The sequence below is a fragment of the Nannobrachium achirus genome, assembly GCF_963921795.1.
Source record: "Nannobrachium achirus genome assembly, chromosome: 22".
NCBI classification, from domain to species: Eukaryota; Metazoa; Chordata; class Actinopteri; order Myctophiformes; family Myctophidae; genus Nannobrachium; species Nannobrachium achirus.
The window spans coordinates 55059896-55085704 of NC_137829.1; the positions used below are offsets into that span (position 1 = coordinate 55059896).

Genomic DNA, 25809 nt, shown 5'->3' on the forward strand with positions numbered 1-25809 from the left:
GTCTGTTTATTATAAGCAGTTCTTTTTCTTCTTTCTGTAAAGTCACTCATAAACAGTTGTGGGGAAAGTACACTTTTTGTTACGCGTTGTGAGCTTGTAAATCTGCTATTTTCAAATAACTTTGGTATAAAATATAGGGCTACAATGTGGTTAATGTTGTGTGCAGTGCTAGGGATGTTACTTTGAAAGCGTAACTTGTACAGCTACAAGTAACTCACCATGCCAGTAACTTGATCAAGTGATGTGATCCCCTGGAGAAATGTAACTTATAAAGTTTCAAGTTACATAGAAAAAGTAACTTGAGTAACTTGAGTTACTTTTTTCCAGCGTTAAATTGAGAATGTACATTGGTGTGCATGAAACTAAATATAATATTCTACAAAAAAAAGTCACATGCCACACCAGCAGAAATATGCCTCTATTTCAAAAAGGTTGACATTTTTTTTAGTAAACATCTGTGTTCCTAAAATAAAGTTAAAAAAGAAGAAAATTATGATATGTTGAGGACATTTGATCGTAAAATTATAACTTCGCTTGTAACTTCTTGTAACTTGTAACTTGAGCCAAAAATAACCCAAAAAGTATCTCCGTTACTTGACGAGTTAACGAAATATGAATGTAACTCAGTTACCAGCAAGTTACAGCAAATGTAACTTAGTTACGTAACTCAGTTACATATAACTTTAACTTCCCCAACACTGAATGTGTGCAGTGGAGTATAAGTAAAAGTATTGGAAATGGGAAATAGGCCACTAAGTACGCAAGTAAAGTACAAATGCATAAAAATCTACTTTACACCACGTGTTACTTGTTTCCCTCCCAGGACGTGGCAACCTCTTAAAGAGACCTAGAAGTTTTGCCACGAAGACAAAAAAGCTCTGCTTTTCATTCCACACCTCCATCCATTCATCCAGTCATCCCTCCTTCAGTCTTTCTTTCTTTCTATCCATCCATCCTTCCATCACCACGACCATGAGCTGCTGCTGGCTGTGCGCGTGCGTGTGTCTGTGTGTGTTTGCGTGCGTGCACGCCGCCGTGCAGGACGAGGTTAAAATAGAAGTAGTTTTTTTACCTGAAGAATGTCAACAAAGGAGCAAGAGAGGAGATTTAATGAATGTTCATTATGATGGATATCTAACTAATGGAACCCAGTTCTACTGCAGGTAAACTATGTGACTATAGTCTATAGATCTGTTATTATGATCTATATATACTGTATCTGTATCTATATCTGTCTGTCTATAGTCTATATATCTGTTATTATTATGATGGATATCTAACTAATGGAACACAGTTCTACTGCAGGTAATATACATGTCTATAGTCTATAGATCTGTTATTATGATCTATAGGCTATATACAGCTGTATCTGTATCTATATGTGTCTGTCTATAGTCTATATATCTGATGAATGTTCATTATGATGGATATCTAACTAATGGAACCCAGTTCTACTGCAGGTAAACTATGTGTTTATAGTCTATAGATCTGTTATTATGATCTATAGGCTATATACAGCTGTATCTGTATCTATATCTGTCTGTCTATAGTCTATATATCTGTTATTATGATCTATATATACACACTGTATCTGTATCTATATCTGTCTGTCTATAGTCTATAGATCTGTTATTATTATGATGGATATCTAACTAATGGAACCCAGTTCTACTGCAGGTAATAGATCTATATATACTGTCTCTATATCGGTCTCAGACTGTCTATAGTCTATATATCTGATGAATGTTCATTATGTACATACAGTATATCTACAGTATAATATACAGTATAATATATACTAACCCTAACCATAGGAACTAAATAAGGTAATATTTATGTATTCATTATGTACATACAGTATATCTAAAGTATAATATACAGTATAATATATACTAACCCTAACCATAGGAACTAAATAAGGTAATATTTATGTATTCCAGTCACTCTGACAGACAAGGACTTCCCCAGTGGTTCTAAATTAATATTAATATTAATGTGTTTACAGTCGCTCAGACAGACAGGGACATCCTCACTGGTTCCTGCTGGGTGTGGGTCTATATAATATTTATATGTAATAATGTATATATTTATGTTTACAGTGTCTACACTCATCCCATCAACATGTATCTGTCCCATATAGCGCCACCTTCAGGCCGATTTTTAAAAACACATCTTGGGCCAATGCTCCTACAGATTTTGCCCTAAAATCACGAAAATCACTACACAGTATGTCTACACTCATGTCATCAACATGGATCAGGAATATTTTGGAAAAACACATTTTTGCCCTATTTGTGGAGATAAGCGACCTACGGTCGCTTATCTCCCGATTAGGGAGTCTTACTGGTTATTTATGTTTACAGTCGCTCAGACAGACAGGGTCATCCTCAGTGGTTCTATAGTAATATGTATATTGTTATTTATGTTTACAGTAGGTCAGACAGACAGGGCCATCCTCAGTGGTTCTATAGTAATATGTATATTGTTATTTATGTATTACAGTCGCTCAGACAGACAGGGACACCAGTGGTTCTATAGTAATATGTATATTGTTATTTATGTTTACAGTGGTTCTATAGTAATATTTATATTGTTATTTATGTTTACAGTGGTTCTATAGTAATATTTATATTGTTATTTATGTTTACAGTAGGTCAGACAGACAGAGTCATCCTCAGTGGTTCTATATTAATATTTATATTGTTATTTATGTTTACAGTGGTTCTATAGTAATATTTATATTGTTATTTATGTTTACAGTGGTTCTATAGTAATATTTATATTGTTATTTATGTTTACAGTGGTTCTATAGTAATATTTATATTGTTATTTATGTTTACAGTAGGTCAGACAGACAGAGTCATCCTCAGTGGTTCTATATTAATATTTATATTGTTATTTATGTTTACAGTGGTTCTATAGTAATATTTATATTGTTATTTATGTTTACAGTGGTTCTATAGTAATATTTATATTGTTATTTATGTTTACAGTAGGTCAGACAGACAGGGTCATCCCCAGTGGTTCTATAGTAATATGTATATTGTTATTTATGTTTACAGTCGCTCAGACAGACAGGGACACCAGTGGTTCTATAGTAATATTTATATTGTTATTTATGTTTACAGTTGATCAGACAGACAGGGTCATCCTCAGTGGTTCTATAGTAATATGTATATTGTTATTTATGTTTATAGTAGGTCAGACAGACAGGGTCATCCCCAGTGGTTCTATAGTAATATGTATATTGTTATTTATGTTTACAGCAGGTCTGATAGACAAGGTCACCCTCAGTGGTTCGTGCTGGGTGTTGCTCTATATAATATTTATATGTAATAATGTATATATTTATGTTTACAGTGGTTCTATAGTAATATGTATATATTTATGTTTACAGTCGCTCAGACAGACAGGGTCATCCCCAGTGGTTCTATATTAATATTTATATTGTTATTTATGTATTACAGTAGGTCAGACAGACAGGGACATCCTCAGTGGTTCTATAGTAATATGTATATTGTTATTTATGTTTACAGTTGATCAGACAGACAGGGACATCCTCAGTGGTTCTATAGTAATATGTATATTGTTATTTATGTTTACAGTCGCTCAGACAGACAGGGTCATCCCCAGTGGCAGTGCTGGGTGTGGGTCTATATAATATCTATATGTAATAATGTATATTTTTATGTATTACAGTGGTTCTATATTAATATTTATATTGTTATTTATGTTTACAGTCGATCAGACAGACAGGGTCATCCTCAGTGGTTCGTGCTGGGTGTGGGTCAGGTGATCAAGGGGTTGGACCTGGGAATGATTGACATGTGTCCTGGAGAGAAGAGGAGGATCACCGTGCCTCCAGCACTGGGCTTTGGAGAGAAGGGGAAAGGTAATCTATTACATTACTACATTACATTACTATTACTATTACATTATTACATTACTCCAGCACTGGGCTTTGGAGAGAAGGGGAAAGGTATATTACATTACATTACTATTACATTATTACATTACTCCAGCACTGGGCTTTGGAGAGAAGGGGAAAGGTAATCTATTACATTATTACATTACTATTACTATTACATTATTACATTACTCCAGCGCTGGGCTTTGGAGAGAAGGGGAAAGGTAATCTAATACATTATTACATTACTGGAGCCTGGATGCCGAAGGCCAGGGAAGGTAATCAGGTAATCAGTTTAGGTAATCAGGTAATCAGTTTAGGTAATCAGGTAATCAGTTTTACATCATCAGGTACATCAGGTTGACGTAAAACTTACAGTTAAATAAATGATATTTATTTTCTGTCACTTCAGACTCCTATACTTCAGTACACATAAATAAATAAAGCAAACTTAACGGACAACTTTAGTTTTTTACAACAAGGGTTCATATTTTAGATTGTAATTAAAGAATATAAAAGATGAGTGTTAAAATTATTTAATTTACTTCTTTCTATTGTTTTAGAGATTCTTATTTCAGTGGTTGGGGGCATGCGTACAAGTGGCTAAATAAGTCATTTTACACAGAATAGGCCCATTCCCAAGATACAAGGCAACCTTTCATGGTTGGATGTGACTTATGGGGGCTAGAAGTGTTACTGTAAATAGCAATAAAGAAACTGCTGGCTTATTGTGTCTAAAAAGACATATTTAGCCACTTGTACGCATGCCCCCATGCGTACGCATGCCCCACATTTTAGCACGGTAAACGCAATAAAACAATAGAACGAAGCAAATGAAAACATTTTAACACTCACTTTTCTTTTCTCTGATTACAATCTAAAATATGAACCCTTGTTGTAAAAAAACAAAGTTGTCCTTTAACACATTGCTTAGAGTGAGAGAAGGTGAAAACACTGTTCATTAGTTGAACTAACACACACAAACCTCTGTTTTAGAACTTTTGATATGCTGTTACCATCATATTTATGGAACAAAATGGTATCTGGTGCTGCCGTGAGCAATATGGGACGAGTACGAGTACAGCAGAATAGGCTGGTATCGGGGCGAGTACCGATACTGCGAGTACCGATACCGCATCCCTAATCGTAACCACACTGTTTTAGAGTTAAACTTCCAAATCAAACATCATGCCGTATTTAGAGCAGACCCTGAGTAGCTCGTAAGCCAGCACTGTATGGAGTCAGTACTAACTAATAAGGTTGTAATCTAGCCTGACTGCAAGCGTCAGACTCTATCACACAGTCTGGTTTATTAACCAGGCTAGTTATAATCCCCCACCATGCAAGCAGTTTTACACTCATTTAACTGTTTAGATAAGTGATCCATGCCCAGCAAGCACGGTCAGGACCTGGACCAATCAGTGAGGTTCAGAACTCGGCCAGATCACAGCTTAGATGGGGATGATCTTGACGTCATTACCAGGACGTCATATGGACCAGAGCCTTCTACCTTCGGAGAGTTGCGTCACTCCCGTTCACTTCATGGGGCCAGGTCTTCTACGCACACATCTATTGGTGTATAGTGACAAACGGCGAACCGGAAGTTTACAGAATGCATTGAAGTCTATGAGGTGTAAAGTGACCATGAACCACGTGACCAGCGCTGTTTCTGACCCCGCAGTGGCAGGACTCTCTGATTATTGTTATTTTTGTATATGTTAGTTGAAATATGAGCATGTCTGGGACATATCAGACTAGTTATGATATTTATCTGGCCTCGATCGGACCCTCTCTGATTAATCCAGGACGTCCGTTTTGGTGGGCAGGATTTATGTTGGTTGAAATCAGGTGATATTCCAGATCTGACTAGTCATGGTTTGACTTGATCTGGACCCAATGGAGACGTCACTGATTGGTCCAGGTCCTGACCGTGGAGACGTCACTGATTGGTCCAGGTCCTGACCGTGGAGACGTCACTGATTGGTCCAGGTCCTGACCGTGGAGACGTCACTGATTGGTCCAGGTCCTGTGAACAAACTGAAGACTACCGGAGACAGAACTCCATTTCAGACCCTAACCGTCAAATAGATAGATAGATACCTTTATTATCCCAAGGGGGAAAATGTGTTGCCCAGAGGCAGCACAGCAGTATTAGGTTATCTACAAAGTTACAGAGAAGTATGAAAAAGATAAAAAGAAAAAACAAGAACAGAGTACAGTAAGTACAGTAAGAGCAAGGTACAACAGGAAAGGGAACGAATAATATATATACATAACGTGTCTTAAAGCAGTAGAGTCTACATCATGTCAAACACAAGCAGAAAAAAAAAAAAAAAAAAAAAAAAAATACCAACACAACCTAATAGTGCAGTGTCCAAAGGTCAGAGCGATAAAAACAACTAGCAAACGAAAAAAAAAAAAAAAAAAAAAAGAAATTACATTTTTCTTAGAGCCGCATCCCACTTCCACGCCCATTTCGCCTCCACTTCAACTCATAGCTAGAGCAGATGTCGGTAGAGCAGATGTCGGTAGAGTGTATAAAACCGCCCATAACTCTATCATTGGCCCCCCGTTGCCATGGTGAACGCCGTCCATTGGCTCGTATTCCCAGCTATGGGACCGGCGGATCCAATTTCAACTGAGGGGGGCGTAGCCAGAACACACACACACACACACACACACACACACACACACACACACACACACACACACACACACACACACACACACACACACACAAAAATAGCTAATAGTTAGCTCACAACTTTCCACTTTTCTCTTTCACCTCAATCGCAGTAACATCCGTATACACCACGTCATCTCATCACCAATACGTTTTATTTATTATTATTTTTTTTTTTTTCCAATTTTTTTTTCTCAAACATTTTTTTATTCTCAAATTTTGTTTTTCTCAAACATTTTTTTTTCTCAAAAAATTTTTTTTCTAAATTTTTTTTTCTCCAAAAAATTTTTTTTCTCAAATTTTTTTTTCTCAAATTTTTTTTTCTCAAATTTTTTTTTCTCAAACATTTTTTTTCTCAATTTTTTTTTTCTCAAAAAACTTTTTTTTTCTCCAATTTTTTTTTCTCTAATATTTTTTTTTCTCAAAAATTTTGTTTTCTCAAAATTTAAAAAACATTTTTTTCTCAAAAAACATTTTTTTCTCAAAAAAACCCTCAGGGATTTGTTTTCGACGAATATTTACTCCTATAGACGCAACGCGACGACCTAGAGGGGAGGCCGGCGTAGCCGGCCGACCTTCTAGTACATGTACAATATACAATACATGTTTTGCTATTTTGCTTTTTCCAAAATAAGAAACTAAGAATCATTTCCATGGTCTTTTAGATGTGGCTGTGTTTCCTTAATCTATAGAGCAGGGGTTCCCAAACTTTTTTTTATCTCAGGTCACCCCATAAATATTGTTTTAATCCGAGGCATGCTATTTATAGAATATCGTCGTTGTCGGGTGGAAACCTTGTATGTCTAAAACTGTTTATTTATTTTGTATTTATCATCTATAAAATGTACTAAACTAGTGAAAACAGCAGATCTACAAGCACACAACGCCTCGCATCTTGAGGCGTTGTGTGCTTGTAGATCTGCTGTTTTTACTAGTGTTGTGCGACAGTCTTGTATGATGAAGCAGGGCTTTGCTTGCCCGACAGTGACGATATTTTAGTGATTATGTTGTGAGGAAAACGTTGAGATAACAGCCATTTTGGTTAGAACTGACTGAAAATAACTTTGTACTTCAAGTTTAAAATTATACTAAATAATATATTTTCAAGTGTCCAAATAAATTCCAATTAATGTCAAATTATCTCACGGCACCCCAGGGTGCCCCGTCACCCACTCTGAAAACCCCTGCTATAGACTACTCAAGTGTTACAAAATCATTGCCTAAACATCCAAAATAGTACCGTCATTTTTAGCTTGCAGTGTTTTGCTGAATGGCCCCTGAGCCGTCTTAATATGTTGGATATTATTATACATGCCAGTGCAATGGGTCTTTACTTATTAATGCTTGTTAACCTAACAGTTTAGTTTTTCACTACTGGCACTAATAGAACAGACAGCATAGCTTGAAGCAATAAGCCACAAGAGGCGAGTGGTTACCTGGTATTTTACACCGGCTGAGAGGCGTAGGGAGACCCTCTCAGCCGGTGTAAAATACAGGTAACCACAAGCCTCGCGTGGCTTATTGCTTTTCTAAACCGGTTACAATATGGCAACATGAAAAATCTAGACATGTACCAATTAAAACTTTTCTATTTCACTAATAATTCACGATAAGGTCTGCTCTGCAAGAAAGTTCCCAGCTACAAGAAAGTAGTTCCCGGCCAGGCTGCTGAAACAACACAGGTGCAGATAATTGGTGCACTGTGGAACACTGTGGAAAGAAATAACACACCTGGGTTTGATATAAACTGATTCAAGGTGTGGGTTATAGTCTCATATACCACAGCAACCAGCCAATCAGAATCAAGGAATGGAACTAGCCGTTTTAGAAACAAGCAGTATCCCATGCATCAACAACCTTGAAAAACACACAGCAAGCAGCAGTGAAACTCTCTGTTGTTATCTGATCCATCCTGGCCTTTGTTTAAAGACAGTATCAGTTTACAGTTTACAGTTTAGCAGACGCTTTTAATCCAAAGCGACTTACAATAAGCAGACAATACATCACTATAATAAACAAGATAATATGTCAGTACATCAACAACAATATAAGAAATGCATATGAATATCAATCTAAAAAACTATATAATCAGTAAAGAAAAAAGGATTCTAAAAAAAACAAAAAAAACAAACAAATGCTAACTAGCTTCCTGTATGGTCATTGAGTGTTTCAGTAGTGCTATGGGTTTAGGTAGAGTCTGAAAGAGTCTTCAGTCCACGGCGAAAGCTAGCCAGTGAGTCTGTAGTTCTAATGGGAAGCTAGCGATTGAGTCCGTTGTTCTAAGTGCGACAAGGAGTTTATTCCACAGCTTGGGGGCCAGGAGGGCAATCAGGTTGCTCACCTCATCTGATCTAATAATCACACCATCACTGTGGGTAACCTACTGTAACCTCACCGATATTAAAAACATCTTTCTTGACACAGTTAAACATATTTGTCTTCTCCACAGCTCAGCAACATGTTGTTCAGAGCATCAATACTGGAATGCACTGGCATCTTACTGTTGTTAACCACCTTCACTTCCTTCCAGAACTCATAAACATTGTGTTTTTCTGTAGCTTTTTGGCCGTTGGATTTTCCCTCATGGCCTGCTTGTCTCTTTTAATATAAATTAGTTTGCATACAGCATATTTAAACCTAGCATTTCCTCAGAGCCATGCCTGGGTTTACCTGCTAAAACCCAACATTTAAAAGCTTCTTTAGCCATGAAGCTCATGAACATGAAAAGGTTTGCATCCATGAATTAAACATTTTACTATTAGGTCATACATTTTACACAGGTCACTATAAAGGCCAACATCTTGACAGTTAATATTCCCACACACAATAGCGTCAACTGGTAAATCAATTGTATTTAAGTATACGTCAGTCAGTGACTGTCTGCTGTATTAATTCCTCTTCAGTTAGAATAGCCCAGTCCAACTTATCAATGTGTTTTGGACCACCATAGCTGGCCAGCTCGGGCAGACCTTTAACATTTACAGTCATAATGACAGGCATGTGATCAGCTGTGGCCACAGATCATACAGGATATCAACCTTCTCTATGCTGTCATGAGCATCAGCTGTAGATATACAGTGATGCAGCCAGGATGTTGTATGCCATGATTCACTGACATACAGTATGTATAACTGTATGATTCACTGACATACAGTATGTATAACTGTATGATTCACTGACATACAGTATGTATGATTCACTGACATACAGTATGTATAACTGTATGATTCACTGACATACAGTATGTATAACTGTATGATTCACTGACATACAGTATGTATGATTCACTGACATACAGTATGTATAACTGTATGATTCACTGACATACAGTATGTATAACTGTATGATTCACTGACATACAGTATGTATGATTCACTGACATACAGTATGTATAACTGTATGATTCACTGACATACAGTATGTATGATTCACTGACATACAGTATGAATAACTGTATGATTCACTGACATACAGTATGTATGATTCACTGATATACAGTATGTATAACTGTATGATTCACTGACATACAGTATGTATAACTGCTGTATACTGTATGTAAGAGGGAAGACATGGAAAGACATGGAAAGGTTTTGCCGTCAGACCGTAGGGATTCTTCCTTTGAGGTTTTGAAGCTGTACCCCTGTGGTTAATTTATCATACACCAGTCGACATACACCAGGTCCGTACACACTGAGGGCGAATTGGCGAATAGCGAATTAGCGTATAATTCGCCTTTTTTAAAAAACCTTATAAAGTCAATGGAAGCATCCACACCAAACGCGAATTTCGAAAAAGCGAAAAGGCGTCTGTTTTTTATTCGCCCTTGTGTCGAATTTAGCGAACGTTCAAAGGCGAATTCCTCTCTCTCTCTCTGTATCAAAGTAAGCTCACTCTACCCTATTTCAAGAGAGAGAGAGAGAATGGTGGAGGGACCTTCACGTTACATTGAGGCCGAGGGGAAAAGTGTCTTTCTCCTTTTCCGTGTCTCGTCTGCGTGGCTGCTTGGAAAAAGTAGCCTCGAATGTCTTACTGGTAAAAGCATGGTTTATGTGTTTGTTATTGTAGGCTACTTTATATCTGCAAAAAGACTAATGTTTTAAAATAAATCGCTGGGTATTAAATAGCCTACAATAGGATCCGAAATTAGTGGATTAGAAGGAAAGTACTGGAAATTCGACTCAAGTACAAATACCTACAAGTACAGGCTACTCAAGTAAATGTAGGCTACTTTTAGTTACTTTACACTGACTTTCTTTTTTTACAGACCGAAACCCGTGACATGTTGTCCCGAAATCCTTTTATTTCCGAGAGACTCATTAATTAATCATTATTAAAACCCTCTTTCATGTAACTCACTGCAGCTGTGCAGCGTGCGCTGTTAACTGATTGACAGGCAGAAGAAGGCTACCAAGGAATCTATAATATTAAGATCGAAACAAAAGCCAGAGATTAAAAGGAATACTTTTAGGCTATTTTCTAACTACAGAGAGGCAATTCATGGTTTAACTTGTACGCGGTCGCGGCTGCTTTCTCATCATCCTGGCAGCAGGCTACGCATCACGCATGCATTACGCACACACCAATATCTTTCCCCCCTGCTGTTAAACTGATCCTAGACCAGCATTATCATCTCACTGTACACAGCCATTCATCTCGCTGCCTCACGGCTAACAGACCATGATCCTAGGTCAGGCCAGCCTAAACACAGCACACACGTTAAACAGAACTCCAGTAGTTTGTTCCTTATAGCGCACGCCAGCGCGCACACACACATTGATTGATTGCTTTACAGTTTGCATAAAAAAACAGAAAGTACACACACAGTACGGGTCCTCTTGGGTCCTCTCGGGTAATACACATAATGATTGACAGCCCCGTATTCCGAGGGTGATGCGGCCATTCCGACCCGGCTATGATAAAAAGCAAAGTGACCGACACTGTCTACTCTGCCCCCGGCCGGAGCTGAGGGGAGGGGGAACGGAGAACGCGTGTTGTCACTTGTCTCTTCTGTTCTTTTTCTTATTTAATAGGCTAACAACCACGGCCAGGTCTCATCATCACCTGTCCTGAGGATGTATTTTCAATTTTTTTATTTGTTTCCCTGTCTCCGTTCTCCTCTCTCCTTTCTTCTCCTTTCTCCTGTGGCTATGCAGGCAGATATCGCCCCCTCGTTTTTAGTGCATAATGCTCTGTCCAGACCGGCGAATTAGTGAAAGCGACATGAATAAGCGAACCAAAAAGGCAAAGAATTCGCCATTCGCCCTTTTCCATACACACCAAAAAGCGACGCGAATATGCGTATAATATTTCGCTTAATTCGCCTAAAAACGAGGGGGCGATATCTGCCTGCATAGCCACAGGAGAAAGGAGAAGAAAGGAGAGAGAGGAGAGAGGAGAACGGAGACAGGGAAACAAATAAAACAATGGAAACTATATCCTCAAGTGATGATGAGACCTGACCGTGGTTGTTAGCCTATTAAATAAGAAAAAGAACAGAAGACACCACGCTTTCCCCCTCCCCTCAGCTCCGGCCGGGGCAGAGTAGACAGGTCGGTCAGTGTTTTATCATAGCCGGGTCGGAATGGCCGCATCACCCTCGGAAGGTAACAGGTAGACTCGCCGAAATGAAGGTCGCCGGAAAACGTGGAAGAGTCGCCGAGGAAGGCTCACCAATTTCGGTGGAATTCTCGCCTGCCGGATTTGGAATTGTCGCCGACAGCTTTTACATGTCGCCGACAGTGTCGCCGACGTTTTTGGAATAGTCGCCTATATTTATACCATTATAGACAACAAAGGTATAAAGGGAGTGAGTGAGTGAGTGAGTGAGAGGGGTATTCAAGTGAGTGTAGGCTACCCTACCCATATATTTATAAACCATTATAGCCTACTTAGCATTTAAAACTCTGATGCCCAAAATAGACAACAAAGGGAGTGAAGTAGGCTAGTTATATCTATCAATGTGAAGCCAATCAAAGCTCAGAGCTTTGAGAATCAACGTCGGGAAATGTCAGTTTTGGGACAGGAGTCTGGAGAGCTGGTAGATAAGCCAACGTTTAAATATTTAGATTTAATAGGGACACTAGGCTACTATAGGTTACAGTCATTGGTCATGGAAGTGGGGCTTTCCAATGAATGAGGTGACGTTTAAAAAAAAATTGCTTCATAATTGACCGAGCCATGTTCGAATGAAACTGGTGTCTTAAACTCTTACTTTGCTTCCTAAGCGCATATGGACAAAGCAGCAAAGTGGCATTTGACATCATATTGAAATGTGCACAGTCGCGCATATATGGACAAAGCAGCAAAGTGGCATTTGCCATATTGAAATGTGCACAGTCAAGTATCTGTTTCACCAAACAGAAAGATTAATAGCCCACATTGAAATTGTGGGCACATTGAAATTGCCAAAGTAGGCCTAAATACAAAGTGCATTTTGTATGGACATTCAACAATCATAGGCCTATTAAGAAAACAATCCCAGGCCAGTAACATTAAATGAGAATAGGCGCAGATTTTTCTTTTCTTTCTTTTTTTTTTTAAGATTCGATTAAATCAATGCAGTCACTGGTATCAAATAGAAATAATTTACTAAATGCCACAACTTAGACCTGACATTATAGAGTAGGCTATCATATGAACATTATAGCTTTGCGTCAAGAGTTAGGGATTAGGGGAACGTTTAGAGTTCACACTTCACATCACACTAATTGTAGGCTAATATTAGGCCTACATCCCAGCCAATTATTGTAGGCTATTACAATAGGCCTATAGGCAATTTGTGTCGGAGATAAATCGCCGTCTGATATGACGGTAAAAACAATTGAAACTCAGCCTGCACAGGACAGACCTGCCAAACTAAACGGACGTGGGTACCCTTTTAATTGATTGACTGATCATTTACAGCTGATGGCTTTGATTACTTCTACATGGCCCCGTATAGAGAAATCTCTCTGTCCATATGGCAATGGCAAAACACAATTAAATGGGCTGGCATTACGCACGACGCGTAATGCGTGCCATGTCTCCATTAGTGTTCCATACATCATTGTTGTATCAATTATTTGCTATAATATAACATCCAATTCATAAAATGTATAAGGTAGTCATATCTGTCAAATATTGTTTTAGTTCACTAATAAAAAAGCTAGTATGAAAGCAACTTCGTTAAGGTGATCTTTTGCAAGAAATATAGCCTAAACCCGACTGCAATAACATTCCATAATTATGGTCAGTATGCAGGCTGTTGTCTGTCAAATTATCTTTTATTTCAAGACAAAAGCTAGGCTATAGCTAGGCCTATAGTACAACGGGTCCAGTGTGTAGGCCTACTGTAGGCTATATGATGCCTCCTCTGTGCATTAGTTCACCGATCGACCGCATGATTATGTAGGCCTATTATTATTTTCAATCAAGCAAACACATCTAAGAAATTCCATAAATAAAAATATATAATTATGAAGTAGTGAAAATAGCCGATCTACAAGCTCACAGTCACAGCATTGTGAAGCGAAGCAATGCGTTTTGAGCATTCCATTTTAATTAAAAAGATCTTCTGTGAAATGTAATTTACTTCTGTTGTATCAGCTATCACGAGTGTTTTATATGGATCACAAATAAAATAAACTCGTCCCTTGGTTGAAACATCAACAGAAATGTAGGCCTAATTATATCAAACTATATCCACAAAGTGTTATTTTACTGTTTGACAGCATCATGTTGCGAGCCGCGACTCAGCACATAGTGGCACGTGCACACATTAGACATCAAAGGGGGCTTGAGCCCCTGCCCTTTTATCCACCTGTAAAAAGTGCCCTCTCATCCAGTCTAGACCATGAATGCAGTTTTTTACTATGGTGAAAGAAATGCAAACGCCCTTTTCCGTGCCATACCTGAATGCAGCTCCTGAACTTGAATGCAACATCTTATGTTGAAACTTGAATGCAACATCTTATGTTGAAAGAATTGACCTCTTTTAGAAGTGTCAGCCCCTTCCTCTCTAACATTCTCTGCACGTCCCTGGCACACACTGACACAGCTGCATGCACACTGTTTTCCTCGTGTCGTCTTGGTCGGAGGCGCGAGCATTGGCTCGGTTAAAGTAATTTGTGTCATGGAGGATGAAATGGATTGATTGAAGACTTTATTAGAAGTTTGCATAGAAAAAGGTAAAGTTTCATTTCCAAAGCCACGTACCTCCGCACCACTGTGGTAGGACTACGAGCGGTTTTAGTCCCAACGAAGCGATCTGTGCAGTCAGACGTGCTGCTATTAAATCTACAGATCCAATACGTTGTAGTCGTTGGTCAGAGACAAAGTTGCCAGCAGCCAGCTTGTACAGTTATAAAGCTTATAGTTTCTCTAAATAGCACAGATACATGTTGTAGCATACTGTAACTATTATTTAGGGTAATTGGATCTGCAAGTGGTGGACACTAACAGATTTGGCAACACAGTATAGCCACAAATCCTCACTCTCTTCTCCTTCTAAATGTATTAGATAGTAACTAGGTACATAACCAGTAAGACTCCCTAATCGGGAGATAAGCGACCGTAGGTCACTTATCTCCACAAATAGGGCAAAAATGTGTTTTGCCAAAATCTTCCTGATCCATGTTGATGACATGAGTGTAGACATACTGTGTAGTGATTTTCCTGTTTTTAGGGCAAAATCTGTAGGAGCAGTGTCCAAAAATGTGTTTTTAAAAATCGGCCTGGAGGTGGCGCTATATGGGAGAGATTCATGTTGATGGGATGAGTGTAGACATACAGTGTACCGATTTGCGTGATTTTAGGGCAAAAATTGTAGGAGCAGTGTCCAAAAATGTGTTTTGCAAGAATCGGCCTCATGGTGGCGCTAGAAGAGGGGCATGTGAGAAATGAGGGGTGGGGTCTCCGCGTTGCCTTGTCGGACGAATAGGTACCGGCCCCGGCTCTCCCGGACGCTCCTAGCCCGAGTTACGGCATTTTATGTGAGCTGCAGTGGAGGGGGTCCTCCAGTGGGGGCGCCACCACTTTTGCATCCGTTCTGGAGCACCAGGAGTCGGTGGTCCCCGGGAATTCCCCGTGAGCAGCCCCGTTGGGGTGGTCATTTGGTCATTTTTGCACATTTGGTCATTTTTTACATCTGGGGGTCCCCCAGGGACCTGGGGATCCCTGGAGCTCCGGGGGTCCTTGGAGGTTGTAGTTTGGCAGGTAAGGAGTGTGTGTGCAAAATTTGGCATGGATCGGGGCAACGGTTGCGGAGATATGAGCAGGGCAAGAGTGTGACGTGTGAGGTGTGACAGACAGACTGACTGACTGACTGACTGACTGACTGACTGACTGACGGACTTACACTTTGTGCAGGGTTTGATAGTAAATGCGACCTACGGTCGCAATAATGTTTGAAAAATTGCAGATCTTCAAGCTCGAGCTTGTGGATCGGCTATTTTCAAATAAACTAGGGCTTATTAAGTGGATTGATTGATTATGTATGTTTGTTAATGCAGTATTTTTTATTTGTGCCCATTGTCTCTCTCTCTCTCTCTCTCTCTCTCTCTCTCTCTCTCTCTCTCTAGTGACCCCACTGCACAGACCTGGGTGAAAGGTCCACCACCTTTTTTCTTTCTTTCTTCTTCGTCAAATACAACACAAGAGCTCTAATGTAGAAGTATAACAGTTTATTTGACAAAAGAGGCAGTGTTTAAAAGAGCAGGTCACAACACAGGTGTAATAAAATATAGGCGACTATTCCAAACACGTCGGCGACCATTCTCGATGAGATTTCTCACTGCCTGGATGAGTTTTCTATAACGCCAGGCGACTATTCCAAACACGTCGGCGACCATTCCGGGCGACCTTCATTTCGGCGACTCTACTGGTATTCCCCTCGGAATACGGGGCTGTCAATCATTATGTGTATTACCCGAGAGGACCCAAGAGGACCCGTACTGTGTGTGTACTTTCTGCTTTTTTATGCAAACTGTAAAGCAATCAATCAATGTGTGTGTGCGCGCTGGCGTGCGCTATTAAGGAACGAACTACTGGAGTTCTGTTTAACGTGTGTGCTGTGTTTAGGCTGGCCTGACCTAGGATCATGGTCTGTTAGCCGTGAGGCAGCGAGATGAATGGCTGTGCAACAGTGAGATGATAATGCTGGTCTAGGATCAGTTTAACAGCAGGGGGGAAAGATATTGGTGTGTGCGTAATGCATGCGTGATGCGTAGCCTGCTGCCAGGATGATGAGAAAGCAGCCGCGACCGCGTACAAGTTAAACCATGACTTACCTCTCTGTAGTTAGAAAATAGCCTAAAAGTATTCCTTTTAATCTCTGGCTTTTGTTTCGATCTTAATATTATAGATTCCTTGGTAGCCTTCTTCTGCCTGTCAATCAGTTAACAGCGCACGCTGCACGGCTGCAGTGAGTTACATGAAAGAGGGTTTTAATAATGATTAAATGGTCGGGTCTCTCGGAAATAAAAGGATTTCGGGACAACATGTCACGGTTTCGGTCTGTAAAAAAGAAAGTCAGTGTAAAGTAACTAAAAGTAGCCTAAATTTACTTGAGTAGCCTGTACTTGTAGGTAGGATCTATTTGTACTTGAGTCGAATTTCCAGTAGGTTACTTTCCTTCTAATCCACTCATTTCGGATCCTATTGTAGGCTATTTAATACCCAGCGATTTATTTTTTGCAGATATAAAGTAGCCTACAATAACAAACACATAAACCATGCTTTTACCAGTAAGACATTCGAGGCTACTTTTTCCAAGCAGCCACGCAGACGAGACACGGAAAAGGAGAAAGACACTGTTCCCCTCGGCCTCAATGTAACGTGAAGGTCCCTCCACCATTCTCTCTCTCTCTCTTGAAATAGGGTAGAGTGAGCTTACTTTGATACAGAGAGAGAGAGGAGTTCGCCTTTGAACGTTCGCTAAATTCGACACAAGGGCGAATAAAAAACAGACGCCTTTACGCTTTTTCGAAATTCGCGTTTTAGTCAGGTTCCTTATGTATTTTTGTCGGATTTTTGTGAGGATTTGTAAAACTATACATTTTTGGAATCTTCAGAGGATGGGGAATCCAAAAATCAATGTTTCCATTTGCACAGACACCTGCAAAGCCGCCATTTTGGACGTTAAAAATGGCCGACATAAAATACATAATTTGTGCTATCTTGGCTTCTAGACAATCTAGAAACTTAATTAAACATGCCAATCCTATGTTTTCTGGGTCAAGGAATCGAATGAGTAAATGTTGGGTGTAAAATGTTCTGGACCCCCACCCCCTTTCTGGGGGTTATCTATTTTGGGACCTCCCAGAACAGTACGCCAGCCAGTTAACTCAGTCGGTGCCATATTTAAAGTGGGATGACCTCTTATATTGCCGGTTCGCCAACAAAGGGTTAAAAAAATTGTGTGCACGCTGGTGCACACATTCGTGCACAGATCATGCACTATGCATGTGCATGCTTTTCACAGCTTTCAAACAAAAAAATCCGCTTGGAAATCCGTTCAGGCATTCAGGAGAAAGGAGCCCTTATGTTTTCTTCAAATGTAAACAAACATGGCTGCCATGTTTGAAAGATGGGGTTGGTATGGGGGTTAAACATGCAATTTCGCGATCGCGATCATGCCTAGTACACTGTTGGAGGTCCAAAAAAAATTTTTTCAAAAAAGATTTTTTCAATTTTTTTTTTTTTTTTTTTTTATTATTTAAAAAAAAAAGACGTTCAGAAGACGTCTGGCAGGGAGGTCCATAGTGAAAAAGACGTTTTAAAGACGTTTTTATCATAGAAACATATTTTTTGGCAGGGTATGAGTTAATGTCCTAATTTCATAATATTAGAGTTGTTTTGTAGGTTTTAAAACCTCCTGGGTTCATTTATTATACTTTTAAAGCAGCCAGAATAATCCTTCTGACTTTTGGTTGGGGTCTTTCCTCACCTGGGACCCCCAGACAGACCCCTAAGTCTGTCTCAGTAATCGCTCTGCTCCAGAACAATGTTAAATTAGATCATAATTAAAGCATAAAAGTTGTTGTAGCTGGGCTCTGAAAACAAAAAGGAGTAGTAGCAAATACCAGGGGTCTTCCACAGGGGGTCCGGGACTCCTGGGGGGGTCCTCAGAGTTACTACAAGGGGCCCACCAAATCTTGATGGGATTTGAAACTTTGAATGTTTTTATGTATTCAGGGTTTATGTACCGGTATTGTACTTTGATGGTTTATTAGTATTCTCAGTACTATTTATAAAAACGTTGTGTTGGACAGTTATGGTTGACAGGTGTTACTGCTGGGATTGCAATATTTAAGGTATTGCAACTTCATATTTTGGGACACGCAGACTAACATGTCCATTTATTGCACTGCACTCACTGACAACACAACGCACGCACGCACGCACGCACGCACGCACGCACGCACGCACGCACGCACGCACGCACGCACACACACACACACACACACACACACACACACACACACACACACACCTGTGTTATCGTCACCCCAAAACTCGCACCCATCCTCTTAAAGAGCCCATGGTCAATTATGCCCAAGGAGATTCACTACAATACAGTAATTTCAGACATGCAGGATCTAATCCTCTTCATCATCGTCATCTTCAATGTCCAACCTAATAGTGTTGACACAGTCTCCACCATAGCATAGATTGGAAGGCAGGTTATTTGAGCAGGGAGGGCAAGACCCCTGACTGGAACATACCCTCCACTCTCTGAATTTCACCCATTTTCTTAGATTGGTGGAAGCTTAGGGCAATTTGTCAGGTATGATTTATCCCGCATTGTGACATAGTTGGCACGGAGGATATGTGGGAGCAGTGCAGCACGAGTTGGTTGTTGGACCTTTTGAACTGTAAACACGGCATGCAACATGCTCCAATGACTGCAATGTTGATGGAAGCTCACCATTAATAAGCTCAGGAGAAATGGAACTCTTGCTAAGGTCCTTGAAGTGGTTAATGGCTTAATGTCATCATTATCAGGCTACAAGTAGGCGTTGACCCATGACGAATTGTGTAGGCCAAGGAACCCTTGACATTTGTGACATTCAATAACTTGAACTCGCTCAAATATATCTATTTACTTTTTTGTACCTTGGCTTTGACTGTTGCAAATTTCAGAGAACTAACAGCAGTGTCGGGTGACCAAACACATTATGTCTCACAAAGCACCATAAGCAGCAGAGGCAAGGACTTGATGAGGAATCAGGGCATCAGCCTCTTCATGTGTGTGCACTTCCTCAAAATAATGTCCCTTGATGAAGGTATCGTATTATGATGCCTACTTTGTCATACCTGACAAATTCCCCTGAGCTTCCATCAATTGAAGAAAATAGATGGAATTCAGAAAGTGGAGGGTATGTTCCAGTCAAGTGTCTTGCCCTCCCTGCTTCAAAGGCTTTTTTATTGATTTGATTGAAGTATTTATTAGAAGTTTTGCATAGGACAAATTACAGTTTCATGACAGTACAGTTCACTGATACAAGGTCAACTAAAAGGAAACTAAGGTAAGGCATAAGACGTTGAGATCCTTCGCTTTAACTCATATAAATATAGGCAATACTTGAGCTCATCAAATGTGGTTGCAAAGCAGATTGCAAGGGATGGTGCAGCTGCTTAAACAATACAAACAAAGACTGTCAACATTATTAGGGAGGACATGTAGTGAAACTCTTTGGGCATAATTGACCATGAGCTCTTTAAGAGGATAGGGTGTGGGTTTTGGGGTGACGATAACACAGAGGTGTGTATGTTGTGTTGTCAGTGTGAGTGCAGTGCAATAAATGGACATGTTAGTCTGCGCGCCTAAAGTAATACGTTGCAACAGGGACAGCTCCAGGGGGGGCTAGAGGGGGCTTTAGCCCCCCCTAAGCCCCCCCTCCCCACAAACTCAATTAACACCTGTCAACCATAACTGTCCAACAGAAAAATGTTATAAATAATACTGAGAATACTAATAAACCATCAAAGGTTACAGTTTCAAATCCCATCTAGATTTGGCGGGCCCCCTCCTGTAGTAACTGAGGACCCCCCAGGAGTCCCGGACCCCCTGTGGAAGACCCCTGGTATTTGCTACTACTCCTTTTTGTTTTCAAAGCCCAGCTACAACAACTTTTATGCTTTAATTATGATCTAATTTAACATTGTTCTGGAGCAGAGCGATTACTGAGACAGACTCAGGGGTCTGTCTGGGGGTCCCAGGTGAGGAAAGACCCCAACCAAAAGTCAGAAGGATTATTCTGGCTGCTTTAAAAGTGCAATAAATGAGCCCAGGAGGTTTTAAAACCTACAAAACAACTCTACTATTATGAAAATAGGACATTAATTGGCTGGCGTACTGTTCTGGGAGGTCCCAAAATAGATAACCCCCAGGAAGGGGGTGGGGGTCCGGAACATTTTACACCCAACATTTACTCATTCAATTCCTTGACCCAGAAAACATAGGATTGGCATGTTTAATTAAGTTTCTAGGTTGTCTAGAAGCCAAGATAGCAGAAATTATGTATTTTATGACGGCCATTTTCAACATCCAAAATGGCGGCTTTACAGGTGTCTGTGCAAATGGAAACATTGATTTTTGGATTCCCCATGCTCTGAAGATTCCAAAAATGTATAGTTTTACAAATCCTCACAAAAATCCGACAAACATACATTTCTTAACATAACAAACCTGACTATTTGGTGTGGATGCTTCCATTAGAGTTGCAACCAAACATAAAATGACTTGTCTTTTAGTTCTACTGGATCTCTTTTCCACCAGTCTTAGTTCTACTGGTCTAGTTGTTATTTGTTGACTAAATTGCCCATCAAAGCTTTATTATGGTTTTTATTTAGTTTTCATCAATGAATAAACGCTAGTCGACGGCCATTTTCCCTCATCTTTGATCTTTGTTGTGATTGGCTGACAGATCCATATTGATTGATTGAACATTTTATTAGACAAAAATGAAGTACAGTCAAAACTATAAATTTCTGCTGTCCGGCCAAAACCTCCTAACTCCAAAATGTTCCAGTGGAGTTAGGAGGTTTTGGCCGAAGGGCTTTTTACTACTTTTCATTGGTTCAATATTATTTTAGGAGGTTTTGAGCGAAGGGCTTTTTACTACTTTTCATTGGTTCAATATTATTTTAACCAACACACAGACGTAAAGGGTGTTCAATAGCACATATTTATGAAAAAACAGAGAGGGCCAATCGGATGGAGTTAGCTGGTTTGGCAGAAAGTGTGGAGTTAGGAGGTTTTGTCCCAAGCACTTTTTACTACTTTCCATTGGTTCAATATTATTTTAACCAACACTCAGATGTAAAGGGTGTTCAATAGCCCTGATTTATGACACAAAAAAAAATCTAAAACCTCAAAAATGGAGTTAAGAGGTTTTGGCCAGACAGTGATGAAATGTAGTACAGCATAAGTATAGTCAATATAAATGTAGTTCAGTACAAGTACAGTTAAACACCCTGCCTAAAAGGAACATCACAAACAAGACCTTTTACTGCCTTGTTTACATCGGAGGTCCTTGGTATTCATGGTCTCACTGTTCTCTGCTGTGATTGGTTAACAGATCCAGTGGTCCCTCTGATATATGTTCTGATACAGATCCAGTGGTCCCTCTGATCTATGTTCTGATTGGTTAACAGATCCTGTGGTCCCTCCCAACGCCACGCTGCTGTTTGAGGTGGAGCTTTTCTCCGTGTCCAGAGGACCAAGAAGCATGGAGGCCTTCAGACTGATCGACCTGGACGGAGATAAACTGCTAACCAAGACCGAGGTATCACCTGTTTACCCGTATTCTCTACCACTCTGTCTGTCTGTCTGACCCTAACCCTAAATTGAGGCAGCGGTGAATTATAGAGCGGAGCGGTCATTATACGCTCATAATTCACAGCTGATTTCAGCCGGGTAATAATGCTTAATAATCTATTATGTAACATTATCTATAATCTAACAGTGTCTATAATCTAACAGTATTTACTTGACTTTTACTTTATTAGTTTATGTAGACAGGACAGTAGCAGTTCATGAACACAGTGATACTGACATATTACACAAGAATACATATATATTATCTCAGTTTAAAACAGCCAGAGTTAGCTAAGGATAATTTCCATCCGTTGTGATCTGGACATAAAGAAACAAGAAACAAAACAAGACAACAAAAACAAGGTGCTTGGTGCAACAATGTGCCAGAGTCAAGATCACACAGAGTCCAAATCACACTACAAAGACCAACCTGAAAGAATAATTCACTCAAGCATCAACTCTCTACTTACAGGTGGTTACCGTAATTGCTGGACTATAAGCCGCACCTGAATATAAGCCGCACGCGCTAAATTTGGTTAAAAAACCAAATGTTTACATATATAAGCCGCACCTGACTATAAGCCGCAGGTGTCCCTCCTGCTTCCCGCTTGAGCACCCCTGGTGGCCGTTAGCTGTATAAATCTATATATAAATCCTTGCTAAAGACTATTGTAAAACAAACTAACTGGCCGTTAGCTGTAAAAATCGTTATATAAGCCGCACTGTTGTATAAGCCGCAGGGTTCAAAACATGGGAAAAAAGCTGCGGCTTATAGTCCGGCAATTACGGGTACATGTTTGTGAGTGTTTTAACCACTGCTTCAACTGACCTTAGAAAGCACTAAATGTGGGGACCCTCTCTAGTTGTGGCAGGGAGGTGGTTCCAGTATTGGCATCCATTTATGGCGAGAACGTTTTGACTAAATGTAGTCTTTCTGAATTCAATTTCACCTTTTTTGAGGGCATACGGCTATTGGTGTGGCCAGTTCAGACGCCAGTGCATAATCCCTCTCAGATACGCTACTTTGAAAGGTTCACGAGGGCAGACGCTGTTCATATGTTCTTTTCTGACAGCAGACGCTGTATCTATTATATAATGTATAACATATATAATATATAATCTAACAGTATCTATTATATAATGTATAACATATATAATATATAATCTAACCGTATCTATTATATAATGTATAACATATATAATATATAATGTAACAGTATCTATAATGTAACAGTATCTATTATATAATGTATAACATATATAATGTATAATCTAACAGCATCCATTATGTAATGTATAACATATATAATATAATAATCTAACAGTATCTATAATGTAACAGTATCTATTATATAATGTATAACATATATAATATATTATCTAACAGTATCTATTGTCTCTCAGGTGAAACAGTCTCTATTATATAATGTATAACATATATAATATATAATCTAACAGTATCTATTATATAATGTATAACATATATAATATATAATATATAATCTAACAGTATCCATTGTCTCTCAGGTGAAACAGTATCTGAAGCAGGAGTACGAGAAAGGAGGAGATCCTCGAGACGAGCCCTTCTACCAGAAGATCATGGCTGACATCTTCCGTAAGAGCGACCACGACAACGACGGATCCATCTCTACCAAGGAGTACAACGTTTACGAACACGATGAACTCTGAACACTCTAAATACATCTCCACTAAGGAGTACAACGTTTACGAACATGACGAACTCTAAACACTCTAAATCCATCTCCACTAAGGAGTACAACGTTTACGAACACGATGAACTCTGAACACTCTAAATACATCTCCACCAAGGAGTACAACGTTTACGAACACGACGAACTCTGAACACTCTAAATACATCTCCACTAAGGAGTACAACGTTTACGAACATGACGAACTCTAAACACTCTAAATCCATCTCCACTAAGGAGTACAACGTTTACGAACACGATGAACTCTGAACACTCTAAATACATCTCCACCAAGGAGTACAACGTTTACGAACACAACAAACTTTAAATCCATCTCCTCTAAGGCAGGGGTTTTCAAACTTTTTTGACTCAGGTCACCCCTGTAAATAACTTTTTCATCCACGGCACCCCTGAGTTACACTGTACATTTTTAGAATCTTACATCATATTGGAGAAATATCCATTTCCGTCAGAACTGACTGAACATAACGTTATACTTTACGTTTAACAACTTGAACCACAGCATGACTATTCTGTGGGGGAAGGTTCACCAAAAATAGCCGATCTACAAGCTCACAACGTTGTGAGCTTGTAGATCGGCTATTTTTTGGTGAAGAGAGTTGTCGTAGATGGAAAAATAACTCATCAAGTGCAGTGTGAATCAGGTCTGTTTTACTAAGCATAGTGTAGTGATGTTGATGCAGTGATATTAATAAATTCCAAATATTATCAAATGATCTCGCGGCACCCCTGGACTGACGTCACGGCACCCCAGGGTGCCCTGTCACTCACTGTGAAAACCCCTGCTCTAGAGAATACAACGTTTACGAACACGACAAACTTTAAACACACCTCCACTGAAGCTCCACTGAAGCTAGCCTTACAAAACCTTAAGCTAGCCTTACAACTATCAACTTTGATAAGATGTTGGACAGATTTGTAAAGATTTCTCCAAGACTACCCTCTCACTATAAGATTTGAAAAAGACTTTCCAAAAACTTTATAAGGATTTTTCAAAGATTTCAGTCGTTAGATGTGAGATGCCACTAAAGATTTTGTAAAGACTGGTTCAAGATTCCCTTTTATTTGCTGAAATATGCCTATTTTATAGCCTTGTGTTCCTATATAAATTATAATATTATAAAGCATTAGGCTAACCATAAATGAAAATAGCCGATTTACAAGCTCAGTCACAGCGCGTCGCATCGCAGTATTGCAGTATTGATACTTTTACTTGATTACTTTTTCCATCACTGCACATGCAGTGCACACACACACACACCGAGCTCCGCCTTCCTCCCTCAGCCCTCTCCTCTCTATAGTTCTCTCCTCTCAGTCTAGCCGGTGCAGATCCATCCTATCAACTTATTATCAACGTTGAATGTTTGGAATAATGGGAGAAATAACTAATAAAGGGCTGTGGTAGTAGCCTGCTTCCAGACCATAGACCCCGCCCACTCTCAGAGTGGACTCTTTCTCTGGTCTGGAGCTGAGTACAGGAATCACTTTTTATTTTCGGCTGCTCCAATGAGCGCGGGGGGTGGGGGTGGGTCTAACGAATATACAATCCGTGCAGCAGTTGAAACGATTCAAACGAAGTTCACACACAGGCAGGCTGAGGAAGGCACACGCACACACACGCACGCGCTGAGTTCACCAAGCTGTTTATGTTGATTACATGTTTATGGTCGCAGTTCTGTCACTGGCACAG

The 25809-nt window shown here is 39.7% G+C and overlaps 1 protein-coding gene across 1 annotated transcript; it reads left to right on the forward strand.

Annotated features, from left to right (window-relative positions):
* Positions 1–972: 972 nt before the first annotated feature.
* On the forward strand, positions 973–24078 carry fkbp7 (FKBP prolyl isomerase 7; the record flags this gene model as incomplete). Its single annotated transcript, XM_080753505.1, has 4 exons — positions 973–1163; positions 3741–3892; positions 22227–22357; positions 23917–24078. 4 exons carry the CDS (start codon positions 973–975, stop codon positions 24076–24078), a joined length of 636 nt encoding a protein of 211 aa, XP_080609631.1.
* Positions 24079–25809: the final 1731 nt, after the last annotated feature.